The following is a 25,735-nucleotide window of genomic DNA, read 5'->3' on the forward strand; positions in this document are numbered from 1 at the left end:
TGGAAATACACTTTTGTGATGTACCGCCAGGTGACAAGTGTCGAACTCATGGCTTACGGGCAAAATGTGTTGCTAGAGCTTAAAATGTCCGAGCTTCTAAAAATAACCAGGTCAAAAGTGCTTTGACCAAGTGCTTTCGACTATGATAGTCGCGAAGTGACAGCTTAGCGCCACTACATGCCAGTATATCTGTATCGATGAGTGGAATTGAGAAATATAAGACCCTAAAACATATTTTGTTATTTTTTTCTACAATAACACCTCTACATATGACAATAATTTGTTCCCGGATTTAGCTAGTATCCAGAATTGCTCATATTGCGTGCAAATTTTCCTGTACAAAATAACTGAAAACTCCCAGCCTCCCAAAGCATTTAAGTAAAATGCTATGAAACACATCCTCTTGATCAATAAAAACACATTTAAATAGTGATTTAACATAAAAATACAGTTATACGTAAATAAGATGATAATTAAACTACTTTAAGCTCCAGTTTCTAGTGGTAATGTCTAAAAAATGTCATTACTTAGATTTTCTCTCGCATGTCAGGAAAAATATTAGCACGAAATACATCTCATAGCTCAAATTTCCTGTAGCTCATATGTAGAAGTATCACTGCATTTAATATATAACATAGTAAAATCATTTATACCGTATGTGTATGTTTTCAATGCAGCTGTAATGCTTTTAACTTGACTATTTAATATATTCAGTTACCTTACATGCAGGAGATGTTACATATATTTTAAGCACCAATTACATTTAGTTACAATTATAAGTTACGCCAGAGTCCCTGACGACCGCCATTATGCTAATGTGGCCCCTGGTGAAAATGAGTTTCACACCCCTGCGCTAGGTTAATTATCCAACTAGCTGGTTACATGATGAGCAGATAAAGATGCACCAGGACTTGCTTAACCAGGACAATATTTTGACTGAGTCAGACAGAGGAAATCATCAGAAAATAAAAAAGTACGATTAGTACAAAATAAATATCTGTCTCTCTATCAATCTATTCAAAGTAAGCATGTGTTTTCCCAAAAGAAAATCCCGACCATAGATAATCCTCCAATTCAAGCTCAAGTGGCGCCATCTCTCCAAAGATCCGAGTCAAAACGTGCAGAGCATCATTATACAGACAGCAAGGCCCATCCAAATCGTAGCTTTCATCGTCGTTCAGCAAAGGAGTGTCAAATCATTTTTAGTTTTTCTTTCCCGCCTATTCAAAAGGCAACGGTGAGAACTCTGTGGGACCGGTTTGATAAGAAGCAAATTGTCCACCCTTCAGGCAAAGGACCCGAAGTGCTCCTGTTAGGCGAAAAGCTGAATGACAATGAATGGCACGCGGTTAAGGTGGCTCGGCGGGGGAAGCATTTGCTGCTTTCTGTTGACAACGCCACCGTAGAAGGTGAGTTCAGGTCACAGGATTGAAGGTACATGAAGATCTCACCAACACCTTGTATTCTAGGCTTGATGAGTGGCGCCCACACCCGCCTGGAACTGGACAACATCGAGACCGGCACCATGACGGAGCGGCGCTTCACCTCGGTGATCCCCTCCAACTTCATCGGCCACTTGCAGGCGCTATCCTTTAACGGGGTGCTCTACCTGGACGCCTGCAAAAATGGAGACATCTCCTACTGCCAGCTCAACGCTCGCTTCGGCATGCGGCGCATCGTGGCCCGACCCGTCGCTTTCCTCGGCCACGCTAGCTACCTGGCCTTCTCCACTTTGCAGGCTTACGCCTCCATGCACCTCTTCTTCCAGTTCAAGACCGCCAGTCCTGACGGGCTCATCCTCTACAATGCGGGTGACGGCAGCGACTTCCTGGTGGTAGAGATGGTCAAAGGGTGAGCTCCAATAACCGGATACATTCTGTTTGATTTACGAGGAACACCTCTGCTGTAAAATTCAAAGTGACCGGCATTCACCTCAGCATTGGAAGAAAACATTTAGTGCTCTCACACGTTTCATGAGTACATCCGATTCGATATAAATTATGGTCCATGGTATTATTCACTGTGCCTTTCCAAAACTGAGGCAATATAATGTGTAAAGCATTCAGTCCAGAATATATAGGGCTGAGGCACATCTGCAGTTTATAGTCACAGTGTTACTCTTACAGACCCTGTTTTGGCTGGACGCCATTGATGAAAACCTGTATATCGAATTATTTAAACAATTTATGTTCACACTTTGCAAAGAAAAACCTAAACAAAACTAAACTCTCGAAAATGCCAGCCAAGCAACTAGAGCAATTTGATTGGGTGAACATTTGAGATGAGCGGATCTCGCACACATAGCGCATTCCCCTAAATACATCCGTATCCTCCTCATTTGCATTACAACAAACCTCATACCAAAATCACAAGCATACATTTTCCAAATTGCTTATTCTAACAAGGGTCCCTGGGGGCCCATCAAAGGCACAAGGAGAACATACAAACTCCACACAAGGAGGCCGGTAGCTGGAATTGAACCCCGGGTCTTTGAACTGTGATGTGGACATGCTAACACCAACACACTCTGGCCGCTATTGTAACAATTAACGCAAAAGTCACATCTAACCGCATGCCAAGTGATTAAAAATACAAATTATCCAAATAGACCAACACCGCGAAAAGCTTGTTGGTCTTATTAGGTCAGTGATTCTTGACTTGAATCTATGCGTCCTCCTACTCCATTGCCCCAAATCAATCGTTCTAGCATGACTTCGTAGTCGACCATTCTCCAAGCTGATTGGCTGTAAGCGCAAAAGTTTGGTTTGATTTATCCTTCAATGTATCTTCAGAGGGCGGGAATCCTTGTTTCTAACATGACAATTGCACCGCACAACAAGTAACTGCCCCAGCCCGTGCAAACCGGACTGATTTTGTTTCAAACGAACCACCTCAAAGCCCCCGTTCAAGTTTACAATGAAAATTAGCTGTACAGCGTGATACCGGTCGGCGGCCCGGTGGTTGCCGACCACTGGCGTAAAAGACAGCAGCTAACTCTCGCCCCACAGCTTCATCCATTACGTCTTTGACCTGGGCAACGGGCCGTCCCTGATGAAAGGCAACTCAGACACGCCCCTCAATGACAACCAATGGCACGACGTGGTCATTTCCCGCGACGCTGCCAACGTGCACACGCTCAAGATCGACATGCGCACCGTTACCCAGCACGCCGACGGGGCCCGCAACCTGGACCTCAAGGGTAAGTCAAGTCACATTTATTCTTTAACCCCTAATCACCAAAAAAGTCAAAGGACTGCACAGGCCACAATTACAACATACCCTGTCATGAAACTGGCATGCAGGCAATGAACAATTCAAAAAACTCAGTATGAGGAAAATAAGAAATCTTAAGAAGGATTTGAGAAGGATGACCAGGCTGCGAAAGATGTTGCTTGGGCAATTATACATAAAACTCGTCCAGGTTTGTCCTTCTCTCTTTTTTCGTCACCAGCCAGGTAGCCAGAAAGAACAGGATAACAAAAGTATGGGGTTGGCATCAAGCATCTGCTATAGGATAGAATTCTTCTTAGAGTCTAGATTTCAAACACCTCCACAGAGGTTGCAGATCTTATCAGGGAACAGAGCATTCCACAGCACCCGGACCCAAATTGAGAAAGCTATTGATTTTGCGGATTTCTTCTTGTTTCTTGGAGTCACATGAAGACCAGCATTTCCAGAGAGGAGGCGTTGAGCAGTAACATGGGGTGAAATCAAATCAGAGAGATAAGAGGGGCTAAGTCCATGCAAATGTTTGTATGTTAGTAACAGAACCTTTAAGTTAGCTAGAATAGTTTCTTGTCCTAGTCAAATGTCTCAATACCACATGTTGTACCAGCTGCACATTTTGGATGCTAGCCATCAGGAGCCAAGAGAGCAATACATTGCAGCAATCAAGCCAAGAAGTAACACACCTATAAACTATAATCTCAGCATCGGTCGAATCTTATTACTATGGAAGAAATAAGATATTCTTGTGATATTTTCACATGAAATTGAGACAACAGATTAGGATGGAATATGACACCTAGATTTCTGACTGAGTCACTCTGAGTGATATTACATTTGTCAAGTTTCAAAAAAATGTTTGAGAGCAAGTCACGACAATGACCAACAGATAACAAGTCTGTTTTTCTGGATCAAGGCGCAAATAAATTAAGTGACAACCATCTTTTTGATCTCGGTAAAGCCGGCCTCCACAACTTACAATTTTAGGTCATCTGCATAGCAATCAAAACTAACATAATACTTGTAGATAACATCACTAAGTGGAAGCATATAAACACTAAATGGAAGAAGGCCAAGTACAGAGCCCTGTGGATCACAATAGGTGACAATCTTCATCTACCTTCCAGGTGAACTGTTCATCGGGGGCGTGGCCAAGAGCATGTATGGCGGCCTACCGCGCCTCATCGCCTCCCGTCAAGGTTACAAAGGTTGCTTGGCGTCGCTGGACTTGAACGGGAGACTGCCTGACCCACTGGCCGATGCCCTCCAGAAGGTGGGCGAGTTGGAGAACGGCTGCGGAGGTGAGTCTGGTACCACCTGGAAAAAAAAACTTGAATACCGACTCAATATGTTGTTCTCTCAGCTTAATCTGCCTCATGTAAAATATTTCCTCCAACAATGAAAGTCGCCAACGTTTACTTTGCTAGCACGGCTGTAACTACCATATTTTACAGACTATAAGGTGCACACAAGGCCCAGTTTTGCCAGGAAGTTGAAAGTGTGCCTTATAACTTGTGTTACCTTACAAGTTTTCCAAAATGTTACTATATATTACCATATTTGTCTAATGATTGTGATCAATCTAATAAATACACATTGCTGATGTCATTTGCAGAACATTGTATGCTATGAAAATCAAACCCAAGAAGTGACGGTGAGAACACCGACGCTTTATCACTAGATCCCAAGGATAACATATGACAGGGCATTCTAACCTATCTAATTATCACACTATTTTTAGTCACGCTTCCAGGAACACTGATTTGCATAGTACATTCTGATAGGTTGAACAGTCCCTCCACTTCTTCAGCAACGAATATTAGAAAATGGAGTAAACAAAAAGTCTTTCAACAAAATGTTAGCATGCTCTTTTATGTACGTTTACATATTGAACCTAGAGTTTATTGTTGCACAGGTGAAGAAGTGGAAAGACTAACCTATCAAAATGTACTATGCAGATTAGTGTTGGTGGCGGTGAACCATTAGTGTGATAATGGCATAAGCTGTAATGTATATTCATAAGTTAGTAGTCAAGTGCTGAAATCTCAGTTCTCTCGCCGCCACTACTCAGGTTCGATTGCCATTGCATGTTTTGCGATTACGGTTAGCGACACTTTTTAACTGATCAATCAGTGTATTGATATATACCGGATAAAGAGCCTTCTATTATACAAACAGTAGCTCTTACTGTAGTCCCAATTTCATGCGCCGAATGATATAGTAATATGACAAAAGACTATTTTTTCAGGGGTGCGCTTTATATTACAGTACATTCTTAGATGGTGGCTTAGCCCCCGAATTGCTTGTGACCGTATCACTTTATTCTCAAACGTTATCACTGTAAATGTAGTCGCATTTGTGGCTAAATTAGTTCCAATTGCGAGCCCTGGTTTGAAAAATACAGTGTAATGAAAAATACTTGCTCCCTTCCAAGTTTCTGTGTTTTTGCATGTATCATCAAACCTACTTTAATATCACACAGGGACAACTTGAGGGAATACCAAATGCTGTTTTGAAATGTTGATTCCGTAAAAAAGGCGATCAAAACCGATCTAGTCCTGTGTGAAAGAGTAATTGCCTCCTGAACCCAATAGCGAGTTGTGCGATAACAGAAATCAAACGTTTACGATAATTGGTATTGAGTCTTTTACAAAGCTGTGGAGGAATGTCGACCCACTCTTCTTTCCAAAATTGTTGCCTCAGGACCAGGAAAATTTGCTGTGGTTGATGGATTAATAAATACTAGTGTTTACCAGAAAACCCTGAAGAGAGCGTCCGCCCATCAGTTTGTCCCCTTAAAGTCAAGTGCTCTTGGATCAATCAGCAGGAAAACAATCTAAAATACACCAGTTCCACCTCTGAATGGCTTAAAAACAAACAAAATGGCGGTTCTGGAGTGGCCACATCAAAATACGGATTTTAGTCCAATTAAAATGCTGTGAAATGACCTCAAACGGGCAGTTCATGCTTGAAAAACCATCCAGTAAAAAATTGCAAAAAAGAATGGGCCAAAATTCCTCCAATGCAATATGAAAGACTCATTACTAATAACCGTGATCGTTTGATTTATTGTAATCCTAACAAAGGTGGCGTAAATCGCTATTAAGTTTAGGGGGCAATTACCAATAAATGTGATACTTTGCATTCCATTTTACCCAATAGCAACCACGACAAAATCATTACTTTCATACTAGACCTGCAGTGTACTCGTTTGCCTGCGTCCCTGCGTCCTAGACGCAACATTTTTGCTGGGGACGCATAGTCTCAAATCAACGTGCGTCCCTGGGACGCAACTTTTTTGACAAAAAATTGTCATTGTTACCCGATTACTTTTTTTTTACAAAGATTTACCGCACTCCAAACTTTTCGTCAGGCAGATCCGCCAATGTTGTTTTGGTCTCGCGGTTCGAGTTTTCATCTGCACGCCGATCTCGGCAAATGAGATCTTGTTTCTTCGAGATGACGTCAATGTTGTGGTGGTTGTCGTCGATTTAAGGTGAAAATCAACACAAAATTGGTAATTTCTTCAGTGTCAGTAATAAGTCGAAACATAATGCCGAAAGTGATAACAACGGCAATAATTCCGGCACGAAAAAATGGCGGAGAAATTCTTCGGAAGATCGCAAGGAAAACCCGAGAGGCTAGGAAAACACGTGTGTTGAAGCGAACGACTCGACGAAAGAAAATAAACAAAATAATACTCTTAAGCAAGATAAGGACTTTTCTGCCAAAATGGACTTAATTTTATTCCTGGTTACGCTATGAGGAGGATGATAATGGATTGGACCTTGAGAAGGCATTACAACTGTGGCGTGACAGCAAACCACGAAGAATATATGAACTGAAAAATCTGAAGTGATAACTGATTTGTATTACCAATTAACTGTGATGATTAAAACTGAATGAAAATATAGATTAATATAATTATTTCAGCAATATTATTTTGTATTATGTACAATATTGTTGTGAACTGAAAAATCTTGAAGTGATAACTGCTTTGTATTACCAATTAACTGTGATGATTAAAACTGAATGAAAATATAGATTAATATAATTATTTCAGCAATATTATTTTGTATAATGTACAATATTGTTGTGAACTGAAAAATCTTGAAGTGATAACTGATTTGTAATAACAATTAACTGTGATGATTAAAACTGAATGAAAATATAGATTAATATAATTATTTCAGCAATATTATTTTGTATAATGTACAATATTGTTGTGAACTGAAAAATCTTGAAGTGATAACTGATTTGTAATAACAATTAACTGTGATGATTAAAACTGAATGAAAATATAGATTAATATAATTATTTCAGCAATATTATTTTGTATAATGTACAATATTGTTGTGAACTGAAAAATCTTGAAGTGATAACTGATTTGTAATAACAATTAACTGTGATGATTAAAACTGAATGAAAATATAGATTAATATAATTATTTCAGCAATATTATTTTGTATAATGTACAATATTGTTGTGAACTGAAAAATCTTGAAGTGATAACTGATTTGTATTACCAATTAACTGTGATGATTAAAACTGAATGAAAATATAGATTAATATCATTATTTCAGCAATATTATTTTGTAAAATGTACAATATTGTTGTGAACTGAAACATTTTGTAGTGATAACTGATTTGTATTTCCAATAAACTGTGATGATTAAAACTGAATGAATATATAGATTTATATTATATATTTGTCGCTGATTTACAATTTCAACCTCAATAACACTAAATTTTGGGGACCCATAGATCTCTGTTAGGACCCATAGATTTCTGAGCATGCGAGTCCCCGGGAACAATCACTTTTCAGAGGTAAAATGAACACTGGACCTGTAGAACATATCACAAAAACATTGTCATACCTGTCAACCTTTAAACATTAAAAATGCTATTGATTTGACCACCCACTCTATTTTCATGCTCAAAAAAACAATACGGTTCCAGAATATTATGCAAATTAAAAGAGTAACATGTGCTTGTTTAACTCTCCTGTTGTACTTTTAAAGGACATCTTTGTGCTTTTTCACACAGCTTACATTGAAATGTGAATAAAAACAACATTTCATAGTTTTTTTTCTTGACCTATTCAATCTTTGGAGCTTAAAATTTTTATTTTTTTGTTTGGTGTTGTGCTCTGCACAGCACTTAAGGGATTTGCAAATAAATAAGACTTGACTTGACTACTTTTTCACATGGGGCCAGATAGGTTTTAATCTTTTTTGTGCCTTAATAAATGTAATTAGCATTTCAAAACGGCATTTTTTATTTCCTCGGGTTCGCTCTGGGTGATATTAAAATTGCTTTGATGACCATAGTTAGTGAAAAGTATGCAAAAAACACGAAAATCAAGAAGGGAGCAAATATTTTTCACTGTACTATAGCATTGTGTAAAGAATGTGCTTTTTTGTGTGGATTAAGACTCAAACTCTGTCACAACTTAAGAAAATGTAATGACAACTTGTATCAAAAGCAATGTTCCCTGTAATTTTCCACGGGTCTGAGCGTTCACACAAAGTCGGTGAGCAGCGCTTGAAACAACAGTGAGCAACAGCAATCCCAAGCGTGGCAACTTAGTCATTATCAAACATGTCCAAAACTTGACATCAAGTTACATTTTGCTGAGTTTCCGGCAATGCAAAATTATTTTTCTTTTTTGAATGAATTTACTCATGTACTATTGCAAAGGTTGTACGGCCTACAAACGTCGTTTGTTCTTACAATTCTTTCACAAGATATCAATTTCTTTTTATTTCCTGATGTATTTTGTTGCATAATATAAACATTATTGTGGGCTTATTTAGTCGGTTGTAAGATACAGAACTGTAATTAATCACATTTTTAGTGGTAGTACAATGTTGGCAACAAGATTCACTTGATATAATTGGAAATTATTTGAATGCAAAAAAACCCTTTTCTTCTTTTTTCAGTGTTTTTTTTAACTTTTTTTAAAATTCTTTTAAAAACAATCTCATTGTGTTTATTTTTTTTGAGCTGTTACTTTTTTTCTTTTTGTTCTCTATTTACTTTTTTCCTACATTTCTTTCTTTTCTTTTTTTTTCTGGCTTTTTAAAAAATGTTTCCTTCTTTTTTCTCTTCCTTTTGTTTCTTTTTTCTCAGCTTTTCCTAACTTTTTCATTTTGGTGTTTTTTTCTTTTTTGTTCTATCCCCCCCTTTCTTTAAGTCATTTTGTGCATAATTTTACATCATATTTGGTCAAGTCGGGATTAAAGAAGCAAAAACAACACGAAGAGCCGTTTAGGACCCGAAAGCGCCGGTTCCTTTTAGTGAGCCGAGCCGAAGAAGCCGGTTACCCGACAAACTCTACTAACTTTACTCAACTTCATTCTCCTTCGACTCGACTTCAAAATACAGCATTTAGGACACAACGTCAGGGAAACCCGTGTATTTTTACCTTCATGCACTGTAACTTTGACTTGAGTCGCTCCTTAATTAGTAATTTTGAGCCCTCATTCTTGTGCGCTGGTTAGATTTTCTTGTGCGCTGAGAATGTGCGAGCAGTGCGCAATTGCGCACGCGCGCAGCTTAGAGGGAACACTGATCAAAAGCGCTAATGTAAAAGGGTTAGCATGTCAAAAACCTTGTAAACGTAACATGCGTTATGCGCGACGGCGGCGTAGGGCCCAGCAGCACATGCACGGAGGACTCGTGCCACCACCAGGGTGTGTGCCTGCAGCTATGGGAGGGCTTCTCCTGTGACTGCACCATGACCACCTACGGGGGGGCCTTCTGCAGTGATCGTGAGTACCATTTTTTTTTTTTTTTGCATCTGCCGGGATTCCGAAATGCACATTTAAAAGTTTTGACTTGCTCGGGCCCAAAAGGGTTATTTTTTTACAAAAAACTTCTGTGCTGAGAAATTATGTTTTTTTTTTAAATAGTATTGTATACTGAGTTATTTCAGGACAATATGTTTTAATTTTACATGATACTTTGTCAACATCTGGAGCAGCAAAAACAAAAGCCTTATATTAGCCTTACAGGAAAATAAGCTAATACTATATCTATTTTTATTGTAAAATATTAAAATTGTATCTTCTTTATCATCCAGAAAGAAGGTATTTTTCCATCATCAGCATTTTTGAAAAAGCACTAGGGAGCTACCAGGGAGCCCCAAAGACCCACATGTGGCTCTAGAGCAAGTTTACCAGGTTGAGAAGTCCAACTTTGTTGGAGATAGAAATCATCTTTGTGTTCCTTTGGGTGCTTTTGTCAGTCCACGACATTTTGTTTTTGGTGACATGATGGCTTTTAGAGGAACTTGAAATCGAACAGGGCAGCACGGTGGAGCAGTGGTTAGCGCGTGTGCGGCACAGTTCTGAGGTCATGAGATCGAACCTCCTGTGTGGAGTTTGCATATTCTCCCCGTGCTTGCGTGGGTTTCCTCTGGGCACTCTGGTTTCCTCCCACATTCCAACATACCAAATTAGGTCAGGTCCAAATTGTCCCTTGGTGTGAATGAGCAAATGAATGGTTGTCCGTCTCTGTGTGCCCTGTGACTGGCTGGCAACCAGTTCAAGGTGTCCCCTGCCCACTGCTCGATGATAGCTGGGATGGGCTCCAGCACCCCTGCGACACTACTGAGAATAAGCAGTGCAGATAATGAATGAATGAATGAATGAAATTGAACAAGATTTGCGCAAACATAATGTAGGTTGGTCAAGCTTTTTTATGTATGCGCACAACATAGATCGCAACGCCATTGAAGCTCATTCACAGGCAGGAAAGGACTGCAGAACACAATGCAGAATAAAAATCCGCCAAGTAGCGAGACCGCAAAAGTAAAATGAGATACAGCAAGGGATTAGTGTACTGCTGTGTTTGTGTGGCCGTTAGTTATTCTAATTTTAAAGCTATAAGGCAAAATTGAATGGCTTATCTGAGCGCTTGCAAAGTGGCCTCTTTAAATTCCAAATGTTGTGCTATTCATCAGAAATGTAGACCAATCATTACTGACTTTTTTTGTCCAGAATTATTTCCCATGTTCTCACTGAGTATGGAACTTTGCGACAGATAAAAACCACAGCAAAGCCAGAATATACAAAGCAGTTGATTGAAAGACAGGCGGAAAGTGTTTCAAGTAGTCATCAAAATGCTTGAAAATGGATGCTTAAGTTGTCTTGAGAAGCAAAATTGCTGTCTCTGTGTGAAGGGAAAAAAATGAAACCCAGGAACTGCCCTTGTATCCGTCTCTTCCGAGCAGTGGCGGGCCGTGCATTTCACACTAAGGACTTCAGTAGTCCTACATTAAAATCCATTGAATGGCTATGAAACATTTACTACAGCTCCAGATGCGACACATGTAAGGAAGCATCAATATTAACCTCTTAAATTTGCAATAACATTACGGAATATAGCCACAATTTACCCACCAAAAATCCTATTATGGTGCACAAAATCCATTCCCCTTTCTTTCCTTAAGAAGATTTCAATTACTCTGTTGTACAGATTATTTGTGAGTCTCAGTTCCACGAGGAAGTTCTTTTCCCATTGCCATCGAAGATAATTCAGGAAGTCCAGCCTGTTCAGTCGTATTTCTGTTTGTATTCGATTTAGTGCTTAAAAAGTCTGGTCAATAGAAGCAGTGAAAAGGTGGATTTTTTTGTACACCTTTCAGTTGTAATACCTCGGTTGCCGCCTCCTAGCTAATCATAATTTGTGAAACCACTGATATTTCCTTATGCCTTCGAAAAGGCGGCTCAGCTAACTCAATATCTGATTGGCTTAACCAAAACCTTTATCGTTACTTATTTAATGCTTCGGGGCCTGCAGAAATGATTCTGAAGGCCTCTAAGTAAATTGCTGAACCTGGCATCATGTAATGGCTGAAATTAAACGCATAAGTATGAAAGCACACATCTGGAAAATTAATAAAACCAAACTGAGAGGCAATTTGGAATCATTTAATAAGTATTCATGGAGAAATTATAATTAACATCACATGATTCATAAAATCTTTTGACAAGCAGAGATGGCCTTGAATGCCTTGACGGCCCACCACTGCTTCCCTATGAAAAGCTAACCCAGAAAAAAGACAGAAATGGTGATGTGTAGCGGCCATTTAGAAGTCACCAGGATATCATAATAGAGAAACTAACTGGATGACTTTTCTCCAAATTCTTCCTTTCAACAACTTGTTTTGTGCTGTCCTGTTAGTTTGTTTTTTGGCTTGCTCTGCAGTATTGATCTTAAATGAAAATCAATGGCCTGATCTCTTTTTTTGAATCACTGTGATAATGAAGCATTTCCCTGCGGTGCCTGAAAAGTGGCTCTACATTTTTTTTCTTGCTGACTTAAGCAGAAGATGGCTGCATTGGGGGATGGGATTGTATTCAAGGAGTTTCAGTCAAGTGAATCGACAGATGCTCCTTACCACTTGATTAAGGCTGACACCAGTTGAAGTACTGTTCATAATGCTTCAATGCTCACCGATAATGCGAGTCGTTGTTATGACTTTGTAGTATGTGGTTCTTTTAGCGGTCTGCTAATTAATTGGTTACTTTGCACAAGCAACTCCCAAAACTAATTTGTGGCATGTGAGTTTTTTCACTTTCCCAAGAGGAAGTTGAATATGTTTGTGCCTGCTTACTTACCATCATCCTTGGACGTCCGTTAAGCTTGCACAGCTGACAATCAATGTCTTAGCAGTAGCTCAGGAGCTAAAGCGCTCGTCTTGGGATCAAGAGGTCGCAGGTTGGATTCCTGGCCCGTCCATGTTATATGTCGAAATGTTCCCTAATGCCCCTGATATGCAGGTAGTTGCCTTGCATGGCTGACGCTGCTATCAGCAGGGTTGGGTAGGGTTACTTTAACTTGATTACTTTCAATTACTTTTGGATTACTCCAATACCAAATCTGCTAATAATAGACAAAGGAAACTAAATATGAATACAATTACTAAATTGTGTGCAGGCTTGGGGATTAACGGAACACATGGAACGGCAAAAATGACTTTGGCAAGCTGTTTGGATTTATTTTCATTTTGTTTCTGTCGCATTTTATGTTAGTTTTGCCGGAGATTGAAGAGATCAAAGCCAGGAGAGAAAGCTTACCACGTGTTGTGAGTCATAATTTTATTAATATTCAGTTTCTTTTGTCTTTTATTAGCATATTTGGTATTGGAGTAATCCAAAAGTAATTGAAAGTAATCAAGTTAGAGTAACCCTACCCAACCCTGGCTATCAGTATGTGAGTGTGTGTGAATGGGTAAGTGTGAAGCACATTGTAAAGCGCTTTGGGAGGTCTTTATTGATTGAAAAGCGCTATATAAATGCAGACCTTGTACATTGGCTTTGACTCTATTGCTTTGAATGACCTGATACCTGGTAATGATAGTTTGTGTGGCGCTGGGATTTTGCAGCTGCCCCCTCGAAGTAGTTCTGATGCCAACTGGATATGTATGCAGGAGGCAGTTATATTCTTTGTGTACTGCAAATTCTTGACGACAGACATACCTGATTTAACGCTGCATGTGCAACTTCAAGATTGAATCTCACTTTTTGTCTTTATATAAGCTGCACCAGATTTAAAGCTGTAGGCTTTCACATCCATACAATGTAACTCATTCACTTCCACTTCTTACATTTAAAAGTATATAATACCACGGATACAACTCTCCTTTACGGACTCTGTCCACAGCTGTCAATCTTAATCAACTAGTGCAGCACTCGATATTAATTAAAGTGGCATTAACATATACAGTACGCAGGAGAGCTACAAAAATCCTTATACATACATGCTCAGAATTTTTGTAATAAGTAGTGTTTGCTGATTGACTATTTCAGTGTGTCAGCAGGTGACTAATGATAAAATATATTTTTCCTAATATGACATAACAGTTTTTGGCCTGTTGTTAATGCCAACTTAAATAATATTGACTGCTGCCTTAGTTGATTGAGATTGACAGCTGCGGACAGAGTTAACAAAGGTTTGTCTAAATTTTGGCACATTGTGTGACTTTTCCTAAACATTTCCTTGCTGATTCTGCCAAGACCACAATCTTACGCCTTAGGGAAAGTGGGAATCCTGTTTATCCAATTCAAGTAGATGACAAGGAATTTGTCAAAGTTACTCGCGCCGTTTACCCATGTTTCATTGAACTTCTTCACCTTAACGTTCAGAGCACTTGGCAGAAATCGCAATAGTATGTTTTTATCAATACAGTCTGAGTGCTCTGGGCTGCACCAGTTTTAAGCCAGCTGCCCGGCAATGGCCAGGCCAACCGCTGGAGGTGCACTGTACGACCAGTCAAGGCCCCGGCGGGCACCGCAGCAGGGGAAATCCACGGAAAAGGCCCAGCGCTCGTATAGAATTGCCACAGAGACCCTTACGACCATCCGTCTCAGGGAAAAAGGAAAAACAGGACACACCGTATTTAAAACCGCAGTGCATAAAATGTAAGAAAAAAGTAACGGCTTGCAGTCCAGAATTTACGGTACTAAAAAAGCTCACCTTGATTTGTGTCCAATTTTTGTTGCTCTGCACTGCCTCCTCTGAGCTTCAAAGGATGCAGCATTGCCAGTCCGCCCCACATCTCAGGATCTGTCATTTAAGTGCACGCACCATGCAAGCTTGAATCTGAAATGGCCGCCCAAGGCCAAAGTGTCTTTACGCTCGGCCCAGCAGGAACGCATTTCCATGAATATTGGAGTGGCGACCGCATGCTATCTGTTCAATTTCAATCGCGTGCAAGCGTTTCAGCTATAAAAACACCTAGTTTGCCTAGAGGTAGCGAATACGGAGCTTCTTCTTGTGGAGTCCTGTAGTAGGACTTTCTTCTATCCAGCTGCAAAGGCTCTCCATCTTGCTGCTGGTAATTGGCACGGCTAACTCACCAAAGGTTGGCAATAAATCATCGCATTTCCCAAAGACCAGCGCTTTGTTTTTTTATCGAGCCAGGGAATAATTGGCGGCGTAGCGCCGATGAGCAAGAGCAGTAACGATGCTTTAGCAACAACACAAATACAGTGTTTGTTATTATTCCTGGAAATCAGTTCTCTGTTAGCGTCTCCGCTAACCTGGCAATTATGTTGCACAAAGAGATATTTTTTCACAATCATGTCAATAACGCAGCTGATTTTCAAGGAAAAGGTTAGCGAATCATAAATTGCGACGATCTTAAATACAGGTTTTTGCAAGTGCCGATCAATGTCATCTTGATTTTCACTCGGGTTTTCTTGATAGTGTGATACCTCTCAGCTATACATACATGATTTCACATTTGACAGTATTTTGTGCCTCGAACGTAAAGCTCCACCTTCATAATCAGAATCACTTTTATCATCATTGTTTTGCTACAACAGAAAAAGGGTTTCACTCCAGTCGGCAAAGTATGAAATATAAAATATAATAAATAGAAAAATAGAAAGTATTCACCTCTAATATAAAGTATTGATAATAAAAAACTGTACACAGCCAGGATACTGCGCTTAAAACCAGGATATTGCACTTAAAGCTGTGTTCCAATACAATGGTTCAGTGTTTTGATCGCTCTGGGGAAGAAGCTATCCCTCACTCTGTTCGTTAGAACTGTCATCGTGATGGTAACAGTAACAGAAGAAGTGGTTGCTGGTGTGTGGGGAGTCCTTCAGGATGTGTTAAGCTCTGATGAGGTGGCGAGAGCTGGCAATGTCCTCCAGCCTGGGCAGGGGGCAGCTATTGATCATTTGGGCCATGTTTATTATCCTCTGTAGGGCTTCCCAGCATGCTTCAGACCATCCTGCGTGCCACGCTGTGATGCAATGTCTTAGGATACACTCTATGGTGGCGCTGTAGAATTTCAATTTCCAGTTCCTAGCTCGACACCTCCAACCCCTTAAGATTGTTTTGTTCCCGAGGAGGCTACAACAGACGCTATATGGTTCTCTACACTGTCTTCCTTTGCCATTTTACATTCCAGTTGGCGGATTCTTTTATCTGCTTTTGGTGTCACTGATGTCAAAAGTACAAAGGCCTGGTTTATCCGTGGGAGAGAACGTTCCAACAAATCCTATTTTTAAACTCCGACTTCTATCAGCAGTAAAAGAGAAGGTCCTACAGGCATTGAGGAAAAACCAGGAAGGAGTTTTATAAGAAAAGATAAGCCATTGTGCAAAGGGCACAATCTGTTTATGTTTTAGAGGGAAAGTGCTTATATTCAAGAGTTACTTGTTCTTTGGCATATTCACGTTGCTTCTTGGGAGACGTTTAAAATGATGGAGGGTAATTACTTTTGGAGGGAAGCATATTGTGTGTGGCCGAGCCCGACTATATTATTTGACTGCTCGCAACTCTAGCGCAGCATAAGAACTGCTCTATTAATTGAGCCTTTTAAAAGCTGGACAGACGTCTGCAGACATAATGTTCCGGCACTTACGAGTCCTGGAAAGGAGGATTTGGATTTTCTCTTTCTGTCCTTTTTTTTTCAATTCACTGGTTCTTGCTGGCTAAATTGTGCGTGTCAAATCTGAGACTTGACAGAGATTAGATTCCTGCACGCTTAATAGGACGCAGCGACGCATCTGGCTTTCGCGGAGCCCACCAGGAATTCTCGCTCGAGGTGGTCTGAGCCTTCAGCTCTCTATTCTTCACCGCTTGAACAATAATTGAATAGTTCCGAAATTTTAATCATGAACGACACTCGAGTCGTCACTGTTTACTTTTCTCTCAAGTAAGAAAGCTTCGCCTGCTGGCGGCGGGTGTCTTACGCTAATGGAGTCCAAAGTTAATTAAAAGCTCACTTTTGTTTGGCACTGGCCCAGAATGCAACGGGTTTCCCGTTTATCCTCACTGGCACTCTTCATGGTTTGCCCGAGGGCACGTAGGAAGACGGGCGGGAGGGAGAAAAACACTAACTATGCCGTCATACCTTACATAGAATATGTGAGATTTATATCTCTCTGTCTGTCAGTCGCTTGCATGATGACTTTCTAATTTTACATTTTGGAAGACTGGATTAAAAGCAGTTGCTACATATCTGTTGAATTAGTTATGAATCTAACTGTCTATCTCTAGTCAACTAGTTTTACTAGCTTTTGTGTCGTGCACTCGCTATGAGACTTTTGGTGCTGGACCAAAGTGAAGGAAAGCAGGCATTGAGGCAGGGGTGCTCAAAATAAACATGGTATGTACTGCATTTTCCGGACTATTAGTCACTCCGGACCATTATGCATAATTAAGAAGGAAATATCATGTGTGAGTCACACTCAGACTTTAATTAACATTTTTCCGTTCTAGTGTGAAAATAACATTTGAAGTGATGTACTGTACCGGTAATAAAAATTAGACACTCAACGATATAACAATGTGTTAATTATTTTACAGACAGGTCAAAACGGAGTACAAACTATGAAAATAGACAATGTGGTAATGTCAAAACCAGCAACAAAGTCACAAACAAACAAGGGGGCACCAAACAATGAAATGTCGGACGGTCAAAATAAAAAATAAAATTACAGAGGCTGCAGATGCCAGCAGACCTTCTCCACCGTTATGGGGCGGCTGAAGGTCCTTGCCCCTTGACGCCGAGCAAAAAACCAGAAGCAGCCAAGGGTCTTTCTTTTCGCCCTGGGGACTGGAACCAGAAGCGGCGAAGGGACTTTCTCCTTGTCGACCAAAGGGGAACCAGAAACGACCAAAGGGCATTCTCCTTGGCGCCTAGAAAGGGAACAGAAGTGGCCGAGAGGCCTTCTCCTTGCTACCAAGTGTTGGGATTTTTCAGCTTTAATTTTTAAAAATGTCAGGATTGGAACGAATTATTCTTTACTGCAATCAGTATCCAGATTTGCCTCTAGTTGTTGCTTGTGCTCCACAATAGGCCTTTTTTTCTCTGCGGATGCAAGAAATTCCTACAATGATTAAAAAAAAATACGTTATTACGTTGAGTTCTTTGAGTTCTGATATGAATTACTAATCCCAAGAAAATTGATTTTATGAACCAGGACAATTGAACTATAACACACAATTTATTAACAAAGAGAATCAATGATGGGAAATAAAAAAGGCGGGGGGAGTGCCGGTGATGATGGGGGTTTTCAACCGCTGAAAGTCTGGAAGTTACTTGCACAAAAAGAAAGTTTCCGCTATAATCCAAGTGGATTTGAGGAGATTCCCTTGTACAGTAAAAAATTCCCAAGAACCAGAAAATATGGAGTTAAATCTGAAGCCGTCACCTTACTTGTCATTTTGGAGATATTTGGTCTCGTGCTCCGGATGGTCGCAACCCGGACCCACGTGGTGAACTCAAGACCACAGTGCAGGCCCACACGGCCACACCAAGCGACCGTCGTGCGAGACGAACAAGCCAGGCAGGAAGGAGAAAAGAGAACGGCTATCGCTCAGCTAATTCTTTTTAAATGGACCAGTGACGCTCGACCAGATCGTGGCGTGGTCTCAGATATCTGATACCCTCAGTATCGGGTGATGTTGTTTGAAATTGATAAACTTGTTAGAAAGCCAAAGAAGTAAGAAATGTGCGTAATGTTCTGTACTTGGGAATGTCCCTCCGATCGACATAACTGCTTACGGTGAGAACAGGATTTTTTTCAATACATAGCCTTTTGCGTTTTAACTACATTAAAAACTTCATGGTGTCAGATTTAATTATGGTACATGGCGAATTGGTATGTCCGGGAACTGTCCAAAAGGGGACGCAGTCATTCCATCCATCCAAGTTATTTGAACTGGGCGACTTTAACTGTTCAGTTTTTGTTTGTGGAAAAGAAAGAAAAAAGATTAATGTGGTGGTCATTTTTGTGCTGGGCTTATGCCCTACACAAGACAGGAAACAGAAGCGGTCAAGGGACTCGTCAATTATTACAAACTCTCCCTTTATACTTGTTGTCAGAGGTAACGATTTGGTGCATCACCGAAATAGTTTAGATTTTGCCTGACACTTCCTCTTATTTTTGCATGTTCTTTTCCATTTAAAAACATCATCGGAATTCTCATTGCTTGACCTGGTTAGCTTTTTTTCCTTGCAGCACTCCCTTTTCAAGGTTGAAAGATGGTACACCATTTCTTCCAATAAAACAATAAGAATATTCTCCACAGGGTTTCCATCCGCTTCTCAGTTTTTGGAGCTCAGGAGTAAAAGATGTGGCGTTTCCATAGATGTGAAAAGAGAAGAAGTACCTGAGGCACTATACGTCTCTTTCACTTACATTTGTCCTTGCTTCTCACATTAAAAGCTGATGTGATAATGTGTTGCACTTTTTCAGGCTGCAAGGAATAGGTGCGGGTGGATGGGAATTTATGTTAAAAAAAAAAAGAAAGAATCTTTGGTGTTGTTTCAGTGTAGCGAGGATCAGATTTTGGTTAATGTGGCTCGAAGGCCGGTGTCACAGAGGAAGCAGCAAAAGACTCTAACCTAATTATCCAATTCACTGGCGTGTTGGCTTCATGGCAATTTCTGACTTATTTTTGTCGAAAAGATTAAAGTGATATAGCCTCTCGTGGATTGATTTTGATTCTGTTTTTGCTCACAATCATTTAGAAATTATATAAAAAGGTGAAAATGGATACATGGAAAACATTCAGTGCTTAAGGTTATTGGGTTCTGTAAAACCTGTGATTTCATTTTACGCACCCGTGCTAGCGGGATCATTGCGGCAGCAGTCAGAAGGATGGAAACTAGCGTTGACTTCACATCCCACTTTGCTAAACAAAAGGGTGATATCCGTTTCCTCTTTGTCCAAATGTGGCCTTCTGATTTTAGCTTATCTTATTTGGAATGATATTCATTAGATACATTTCTGCTATAAAACATGTAAATGTAGCTTGCACAAAATTGGGTATACAGACGCTCCCCTACTTATGACCATTTGACTTACGATAAACAGTAGATGCGAACATTTTTCTCGGGTTGTCGAAAAATATCTGGACATCGCTGTTATTTAGATTTTATATTGTGTGAACTTTTTCCGAGTAGAGGACATTACTGTAGTGCTTCTTTCTGCCGCTACCGGCGTGTGGCGCTGTGAGAGGTCACCCAGCATCCACCCTGAAGAAGAAAAAATCCACTTCCTGTTCCTAATTCGTGTGTAAACATTATTTACTGTCTATACTATGTCTATATTATATCCAGCGCGCCAACTTTGATATTTTTAATGTTTGATATCTCGTGCATCCATTCAATATGGTTGGTGTAAAGAGTAAAAAAGAGGCGAGCCGTTTCTTTTGAAATGAAATTGGAATAAGAAAGCTTGATGCGGTTGAGACAATCGCTTTTTTTCAGCCATTCTCTAACATGGCGGAGGACCCCTTGAAGCTTATCTTCCAAAAGTAAGTTACACTTAACTTTATTAATCTTTATACAGCATATTCTTTTATGAATTTTTTATTTTTTAGTACAAAACAATACAGGTTCCTTATACAAGCCTTAAACATATAAAATATAGCACTGAAGGGACTTACGAACAAATTCGACTTACGAATGATTGTCCAGAATCTCGTTTGTAAGTAGGGCAGCGTCTGTATAGTCAAGACACTTGTTGCTTTTTTTTTTTCATTACCATAATCCGATTTTTTATTAAATCCAACATATACGTTTTAATCGGAATAATTGCATTCTCAATGGAATTACTTTAATAGCACTCGTGTTTTTCAATGACGTTACTGCATTGCTTGTACAACAAATAACTCCTATTCACCGGAAAACTTTTTGCATAATACTTGTAGTTAACATGCAGATCTTCTTGGTTTGCAAATCTGAGAGTGACGTTGTTTGAGGAAAAGCTGAGGATTTGTATCCATCGATTCGTAATTTTGTTAAAAAATGTAGGCAACACCTAAAATGTTGCCAATTCGATCTTTTGCACTCCTGTCAAACTCATGGCCACACGGGCCAAATAAGGCCCACCACATAATGTAGACAATGCTAAAAGCACAAGAGAAATTTGAAGAACTGCATTTACTTTCCAGTCAACAACACAAAATGTAAAAGAGCCATACATTATTGAACCCAAAAACAAAATAAAAAATAATAATTCTAAAGCCTCAAAAATTAAAGTCCTATGTAAGCCTTATAATGAAGGAAACACATACTGTATCTGTTTATAGGAAAAATACAGTATATTTTTCAATAATCGGACATTTTCCCAAAAGCACTAGGGAGCATGATAAAGCCGCATCTAGCTCCAGAGCAAATTTAGCAGGCCAAGAACTCCAACTTTGTTGGCAATGGAAAGCATCTTCTTCTGCCATTTTCTCTCAGCCGCTAGTGCTTTTGTGGGTCCAGAGCGTTTTGTTGACATGATGGCTTTTAGAGAAACCTGAAATTCCAAAAGATTTACACATACATAATGTAGGTTTGTCAAGCTGGATTAGATTGGCGTAACACTCAGACCGCAATGTCATTGTCGCAGAGGCAGACACAAGCAGACAAGGGGCGGGGTGACTGTTTAGCTATTCAGAATGCAGAACACAACGCAGGATGAAAATCTACAAACTAGCGAAACTGCGATAAATGAAGTGTGATACAGCAAGGGATTACTGTATTTTACTTCTGCCTTATCTTGAAGCCAGACTTTTTGTAAAACACTCTAACGATCGCATTCGATTTTTGGTTTGGTAAAAGTTTGCCGCTTCCGTTTTTAAACTTGCACAACAGCGTCATCTGCTGTCGTTTGAGATTGCTGTGCCGGCTGGTGGCCCAAATTGTTAAATGTGTTGTCGGGCTGCTATATGTTGTCGAGAGACAAACTTTGAGCTCATTAAAACAAAGCTAATCAAAGGACAGAAAAACAGAACTAATGCAGACAATGCAAGAACAAGGATACGCAATCCCAGAGCGGCGGGCTGCATTTAGTGAAAAAACATGGCAAAAAAAACCTGGAAGAAAAAAAATATCCTACTTTTGGATTTGATACCTCAGTAATATATGAGGGGTATTTTTCTGATATCATCACCCCTATCTAATAAACTTTTTTTGATTTTTAAAGAATATATTTTGCAAAATATTGCACATTCCTTTTAGACAAAAATAAAATGATGACCAGGGTGGCACCGCAGGTTTAGCGCGTCTGCGGCACAGTTCTGAGGTCATGGGTTTAAATCCAGCTACGAACCTTCCTGTGTGGAGTTTGCATGTTCTCTCCATGGTTACATGGGTTTCCTCCAGGCACTCAGGTTTCCTCCCACATGCCAAAAACATGCATGTCAGGTAAATTGGCCGGTCCAAATTGTCCCTAGGCGTGAATGAGAGAGTGACTCGTCTGTCCCCGTTTGCCCTGCAACTGGCTGGCAACCAGTTCAGGGTGTCCCCCTGCCCACTGCCCGAGGATGGCTGGGATGGGCTCAGGCACCCCCGCGACCCTACTGAGGATAAGCGGTACAGATAACTGATAGACGGCAAATAATCACCAAAAATTGAAGATATGTATTTTTTCGAATAGCAGTTTCAACACATTTGAGTATCTAAAAACCAAAGTAGTACATTTGAACTTAAAACGCCAGACGGCTGCTTTTTCTTTTTAATATGCTGGAGAGGGATCGGGTTTTGCGCGTAAAAATAGAGTTCGTGATAACATCTACGGCTTTTTAATGTCAAAAGTTTAGCGTGTATGAAAACGAAATGAGAATAGGCGCCGAGTTCTGCCCGCTCTGACTTCTCTTGCCCCGATTTAACAGCCCAAACACGCGGCATGCAAAACTCCGAGTTATCGGCCATCTGGAAGCAGAGAAAGCCGGCATTCATTAGCGTCACAAAGAGGCCCTCACACGGGCGTCCTCGCATCTGCCCGTCCGTCTTCCTTGCTTTTGGTTCCTCCAGCTTCTGCATCATTTAAAACGGTGGTTCTTAACCTGTGGGTCGGGACCCAAAAGTGGGTCACAGACTTGTTTTCAGTGGGTTGCAGGCCTTTGCCTTGGCAAAATCATTTGAAAAAAGAAAATAACTCAGAGTCAATGACACTCCTCACCAGTAGATGGCAATGAATCCCTGCAAATGCATGTCTATTTCACACCTCAATAAAGAAAAGGTAAACTTTGTTAAAACATGTCAAGCATGGCCAAAGGCAGATTAACCAGAGAATAAATGAGATAAGGATTTTACTATATTTGAAGACCAAGATACTGAAGTAAAGCGTTCTTTATTTCGGTAAAAATGTATATGTGTATTATTCAGGGCGAACTTAAAAACATAATCTTACCTGTAGAAAAATGTAATCAGTAACATAATCCAGATGCTATGACATTGAGGTAGTAATAAGTACTTTTGATTACTTTTGGATTACGGTAATACCAATTATGATAATCAAACACAAAATAAACAATACAAATAAAATAACTAGATTTTGTTTAAAATACATGAACAATTGTAACCAGGTAAAGTAAATTGAGGAAAGTTGCCCCAATTTTAACCACTTAACATTGTTTATTAAGCAAAAATAAAAGGTTTTATTTCACATGGCAAACAATATACGCTCTGCTTCAGTTCACATTAAGAGCACAATAAGAAAAAATAAATTGGTTTTAGACAAACAAAAATTTCCATCTTGGGATATATTCAAGTTCAAGTTTTACTTGTCTGAAGTTGGGATGCCGAACCTCTTGACAATATTCAGATATCTTTGGCGAAGTAAAACATTGTCACGATATAACAACATGGTGGTCGTGTAGCAAGTTTGAATACAAATTAACTGTCATCTTTTGTATTTTGCAATCCATCCTATTTACTAAATGTCCCTTAACGCATCACTAGCATGCAAAAGCGTTTAGCTCACGAAACTACAGGCTCGCGGCAATTCAACAAAATGAGTGCTACATTGGATGAAATAAAATACAGACATTGAGAAAAGTGCTTTTACCTGCAACACAGTGTGACAAACATCAAATCTGTACAATCTGCGCTACATATATGGATGATACCACTGTCACCCGCGTCAGTTAAATTATGATAGACACAATTAATCTATCAGCGGATTATGTATGTGTAATTGTGCTCTGAAATCAACTGTAATCCTGCAAAGTAATCCGTATTTCAAATAAGTATACCTGAGATTTGGTTACGTCTTTTTTTCTGATACTGTAACGGAATACAATTACTTTTTTTGACATTCTAATAACAAATATACTGTATTGAAGCATATTTACATTTTTCCTCTTTTTAAAACATTAAAATGTCAATTAAATTGTATATGTGCATTATTTTGACCTCTACATGAAGCTGTATTGAGTAGTGCAACCAAAAAAGAGTGATAAAAGTCATATGAAAGAACATAAAATACGGAGACTGAGAAGTAACCACAACGCATCATTTTATTTTATTTTTTGCCTAGCCTTTTGTATGAAAAGAATAAATGAAGAAAGTAAAATGAAAAAGAAAATAATCCAAAAAGAAATTAAAGGAAAATAAAAATAAATGGAAATGAGAAGAAAAAAGAAAAAAAGGTTAAAAAAAGAAAAAGAAAAAGAGTAGGAAAAACAAAAAAAAGATAAAAAACAGAAAAGGAAAATCATAAAAGAAGAAAATAAGTAAGAAAGATAAAAAGGAAAAGGAAAGATGAATATGACCAAAAAACATGTAAAAAGAAGATAAAACAGAGGAAAAAGAGAAAAAAAAGAAGGGTAAAGTGGTCGGGGAAAGAAGAATAAAGGAAGTTTGTGGTCTAATCATGGTAGCAAGAAGGCGGACGATGCTGTTAGCTTTTCAATCAATACATTTGTGTTAAGAAGCAATGATTTCAAAGTTCTGTTTTGCTGAATACATTCTAATGACGAAGAATTCAAGCTCGTTCTCCTTCATCATTGACACTCGCCGACACTATATTTTCTGTGGAAATCCACGCAGCACAATGAGAGTACGAGCCTCTGCCCAGGCAACCTAGTTTCTCTCCTTGGTTGCCGTGGCAACCCTCACCGAGGAGCGTTAACCTCGCCAACACCGGATCACAATGCCTCATTCCAAATCAAACAGCATGTTAGCATAGCTTGCGCTATTCTCATTTAAGAAAGAATTCACAATGACTCATTCTGGACAAAAGGAACTTCCGTCACTGCCTTTTCTTGAACCTGCACGGATTAGAAAGGAAGCTCCTGGGTGGAGCCATAAAACATTCATCCACAACGTTAAGATTTTATATTCAGCCGCACAGATTTATCGTGAGGCATTTTCTCACTCGAGGTCACCTTCCGTGCTTTACAAACATGAAAAAAATCATAAAAGGGACTTCCTGATGTCCACTGTGCGAGCTCTTCGTCACCCTCTGGACTCTGGTCAATGAGGTCATCGCAAAAGAACATTGGAGTTATCCGTCTCATAAACAAAGAGCAGGTTCATATTTGACAAAACTCTAAAAAGGCTAACGGAAACAAATCAAAAACAAATATGGTTGCTATGGAGACTGCCAGTGAACGGATTCTCCTTACAGTTGCTTTTTGAATTTGGAAGTAAAGCGTTTCATCCCCGCATCATTTTTTCCGGAGACAGGGTCCTAAGAACCTGTAGATGCTCAGACATGCACCCTGAACACCATAGTCACCTGTGACCATAATGAAGTGG

At 39.6% G+C, this 25,735-nt stretch overlaps 1 protein-coding gene across 5 annotated transcripts in view; it reads left to right on the forward strand.

Annotated features, from left to right (window-relative positions):
* The window catches only part of LOC148349381 (neurexin-2-like), a 202,700-nt gene that overhangs the window by 120,951 nt on the left and 56,014 nt on the right, over nt 1–25,735 (forward strand). For all 5 annotated transcript variants that reach the window (XM_088321652.1, XM_088321656.1, XM_088321655.1 and 2 more), the window contains 5 exons: nt 1,290–1,409; nt 1,470–1,851; nt 3,009–3,199; nt 4,353–4,526; nt 9,879–9,998. In XM_088321652.1, the coding sequence (XP_088177778.1) occupies nt 1,290–1,409; nt 1,470–1,851; nt 3,009–3,199; nt 4,353–4,526; nt 9,879–9,998 (987 nt within the window). The remainder of the gene's footprint in view (nt 1–1,289; nt 1,410–1,469; nt 1,852–3,008; nt 3,200–4,352; nt 4,527–9,878; nt 9,999–25,735) is intronic.

The sequence above is a fragment of the Urocampus carinirostris genome, chromosome 17, assembly GCF_059441175.1.
Source record: "Urocampus carinirostris isolate Australia breed hairy pipefish chromosome 17, RoL_Ucar_1.0, whole genome shotgun sequence".
Classification (NCBI taxonomy): Eukaryota; Metazoa; Chordata; class Actinopteri; order Syngnathiformes; family Syngnathidae; genus Urocampus; species Urocampus carinirostris.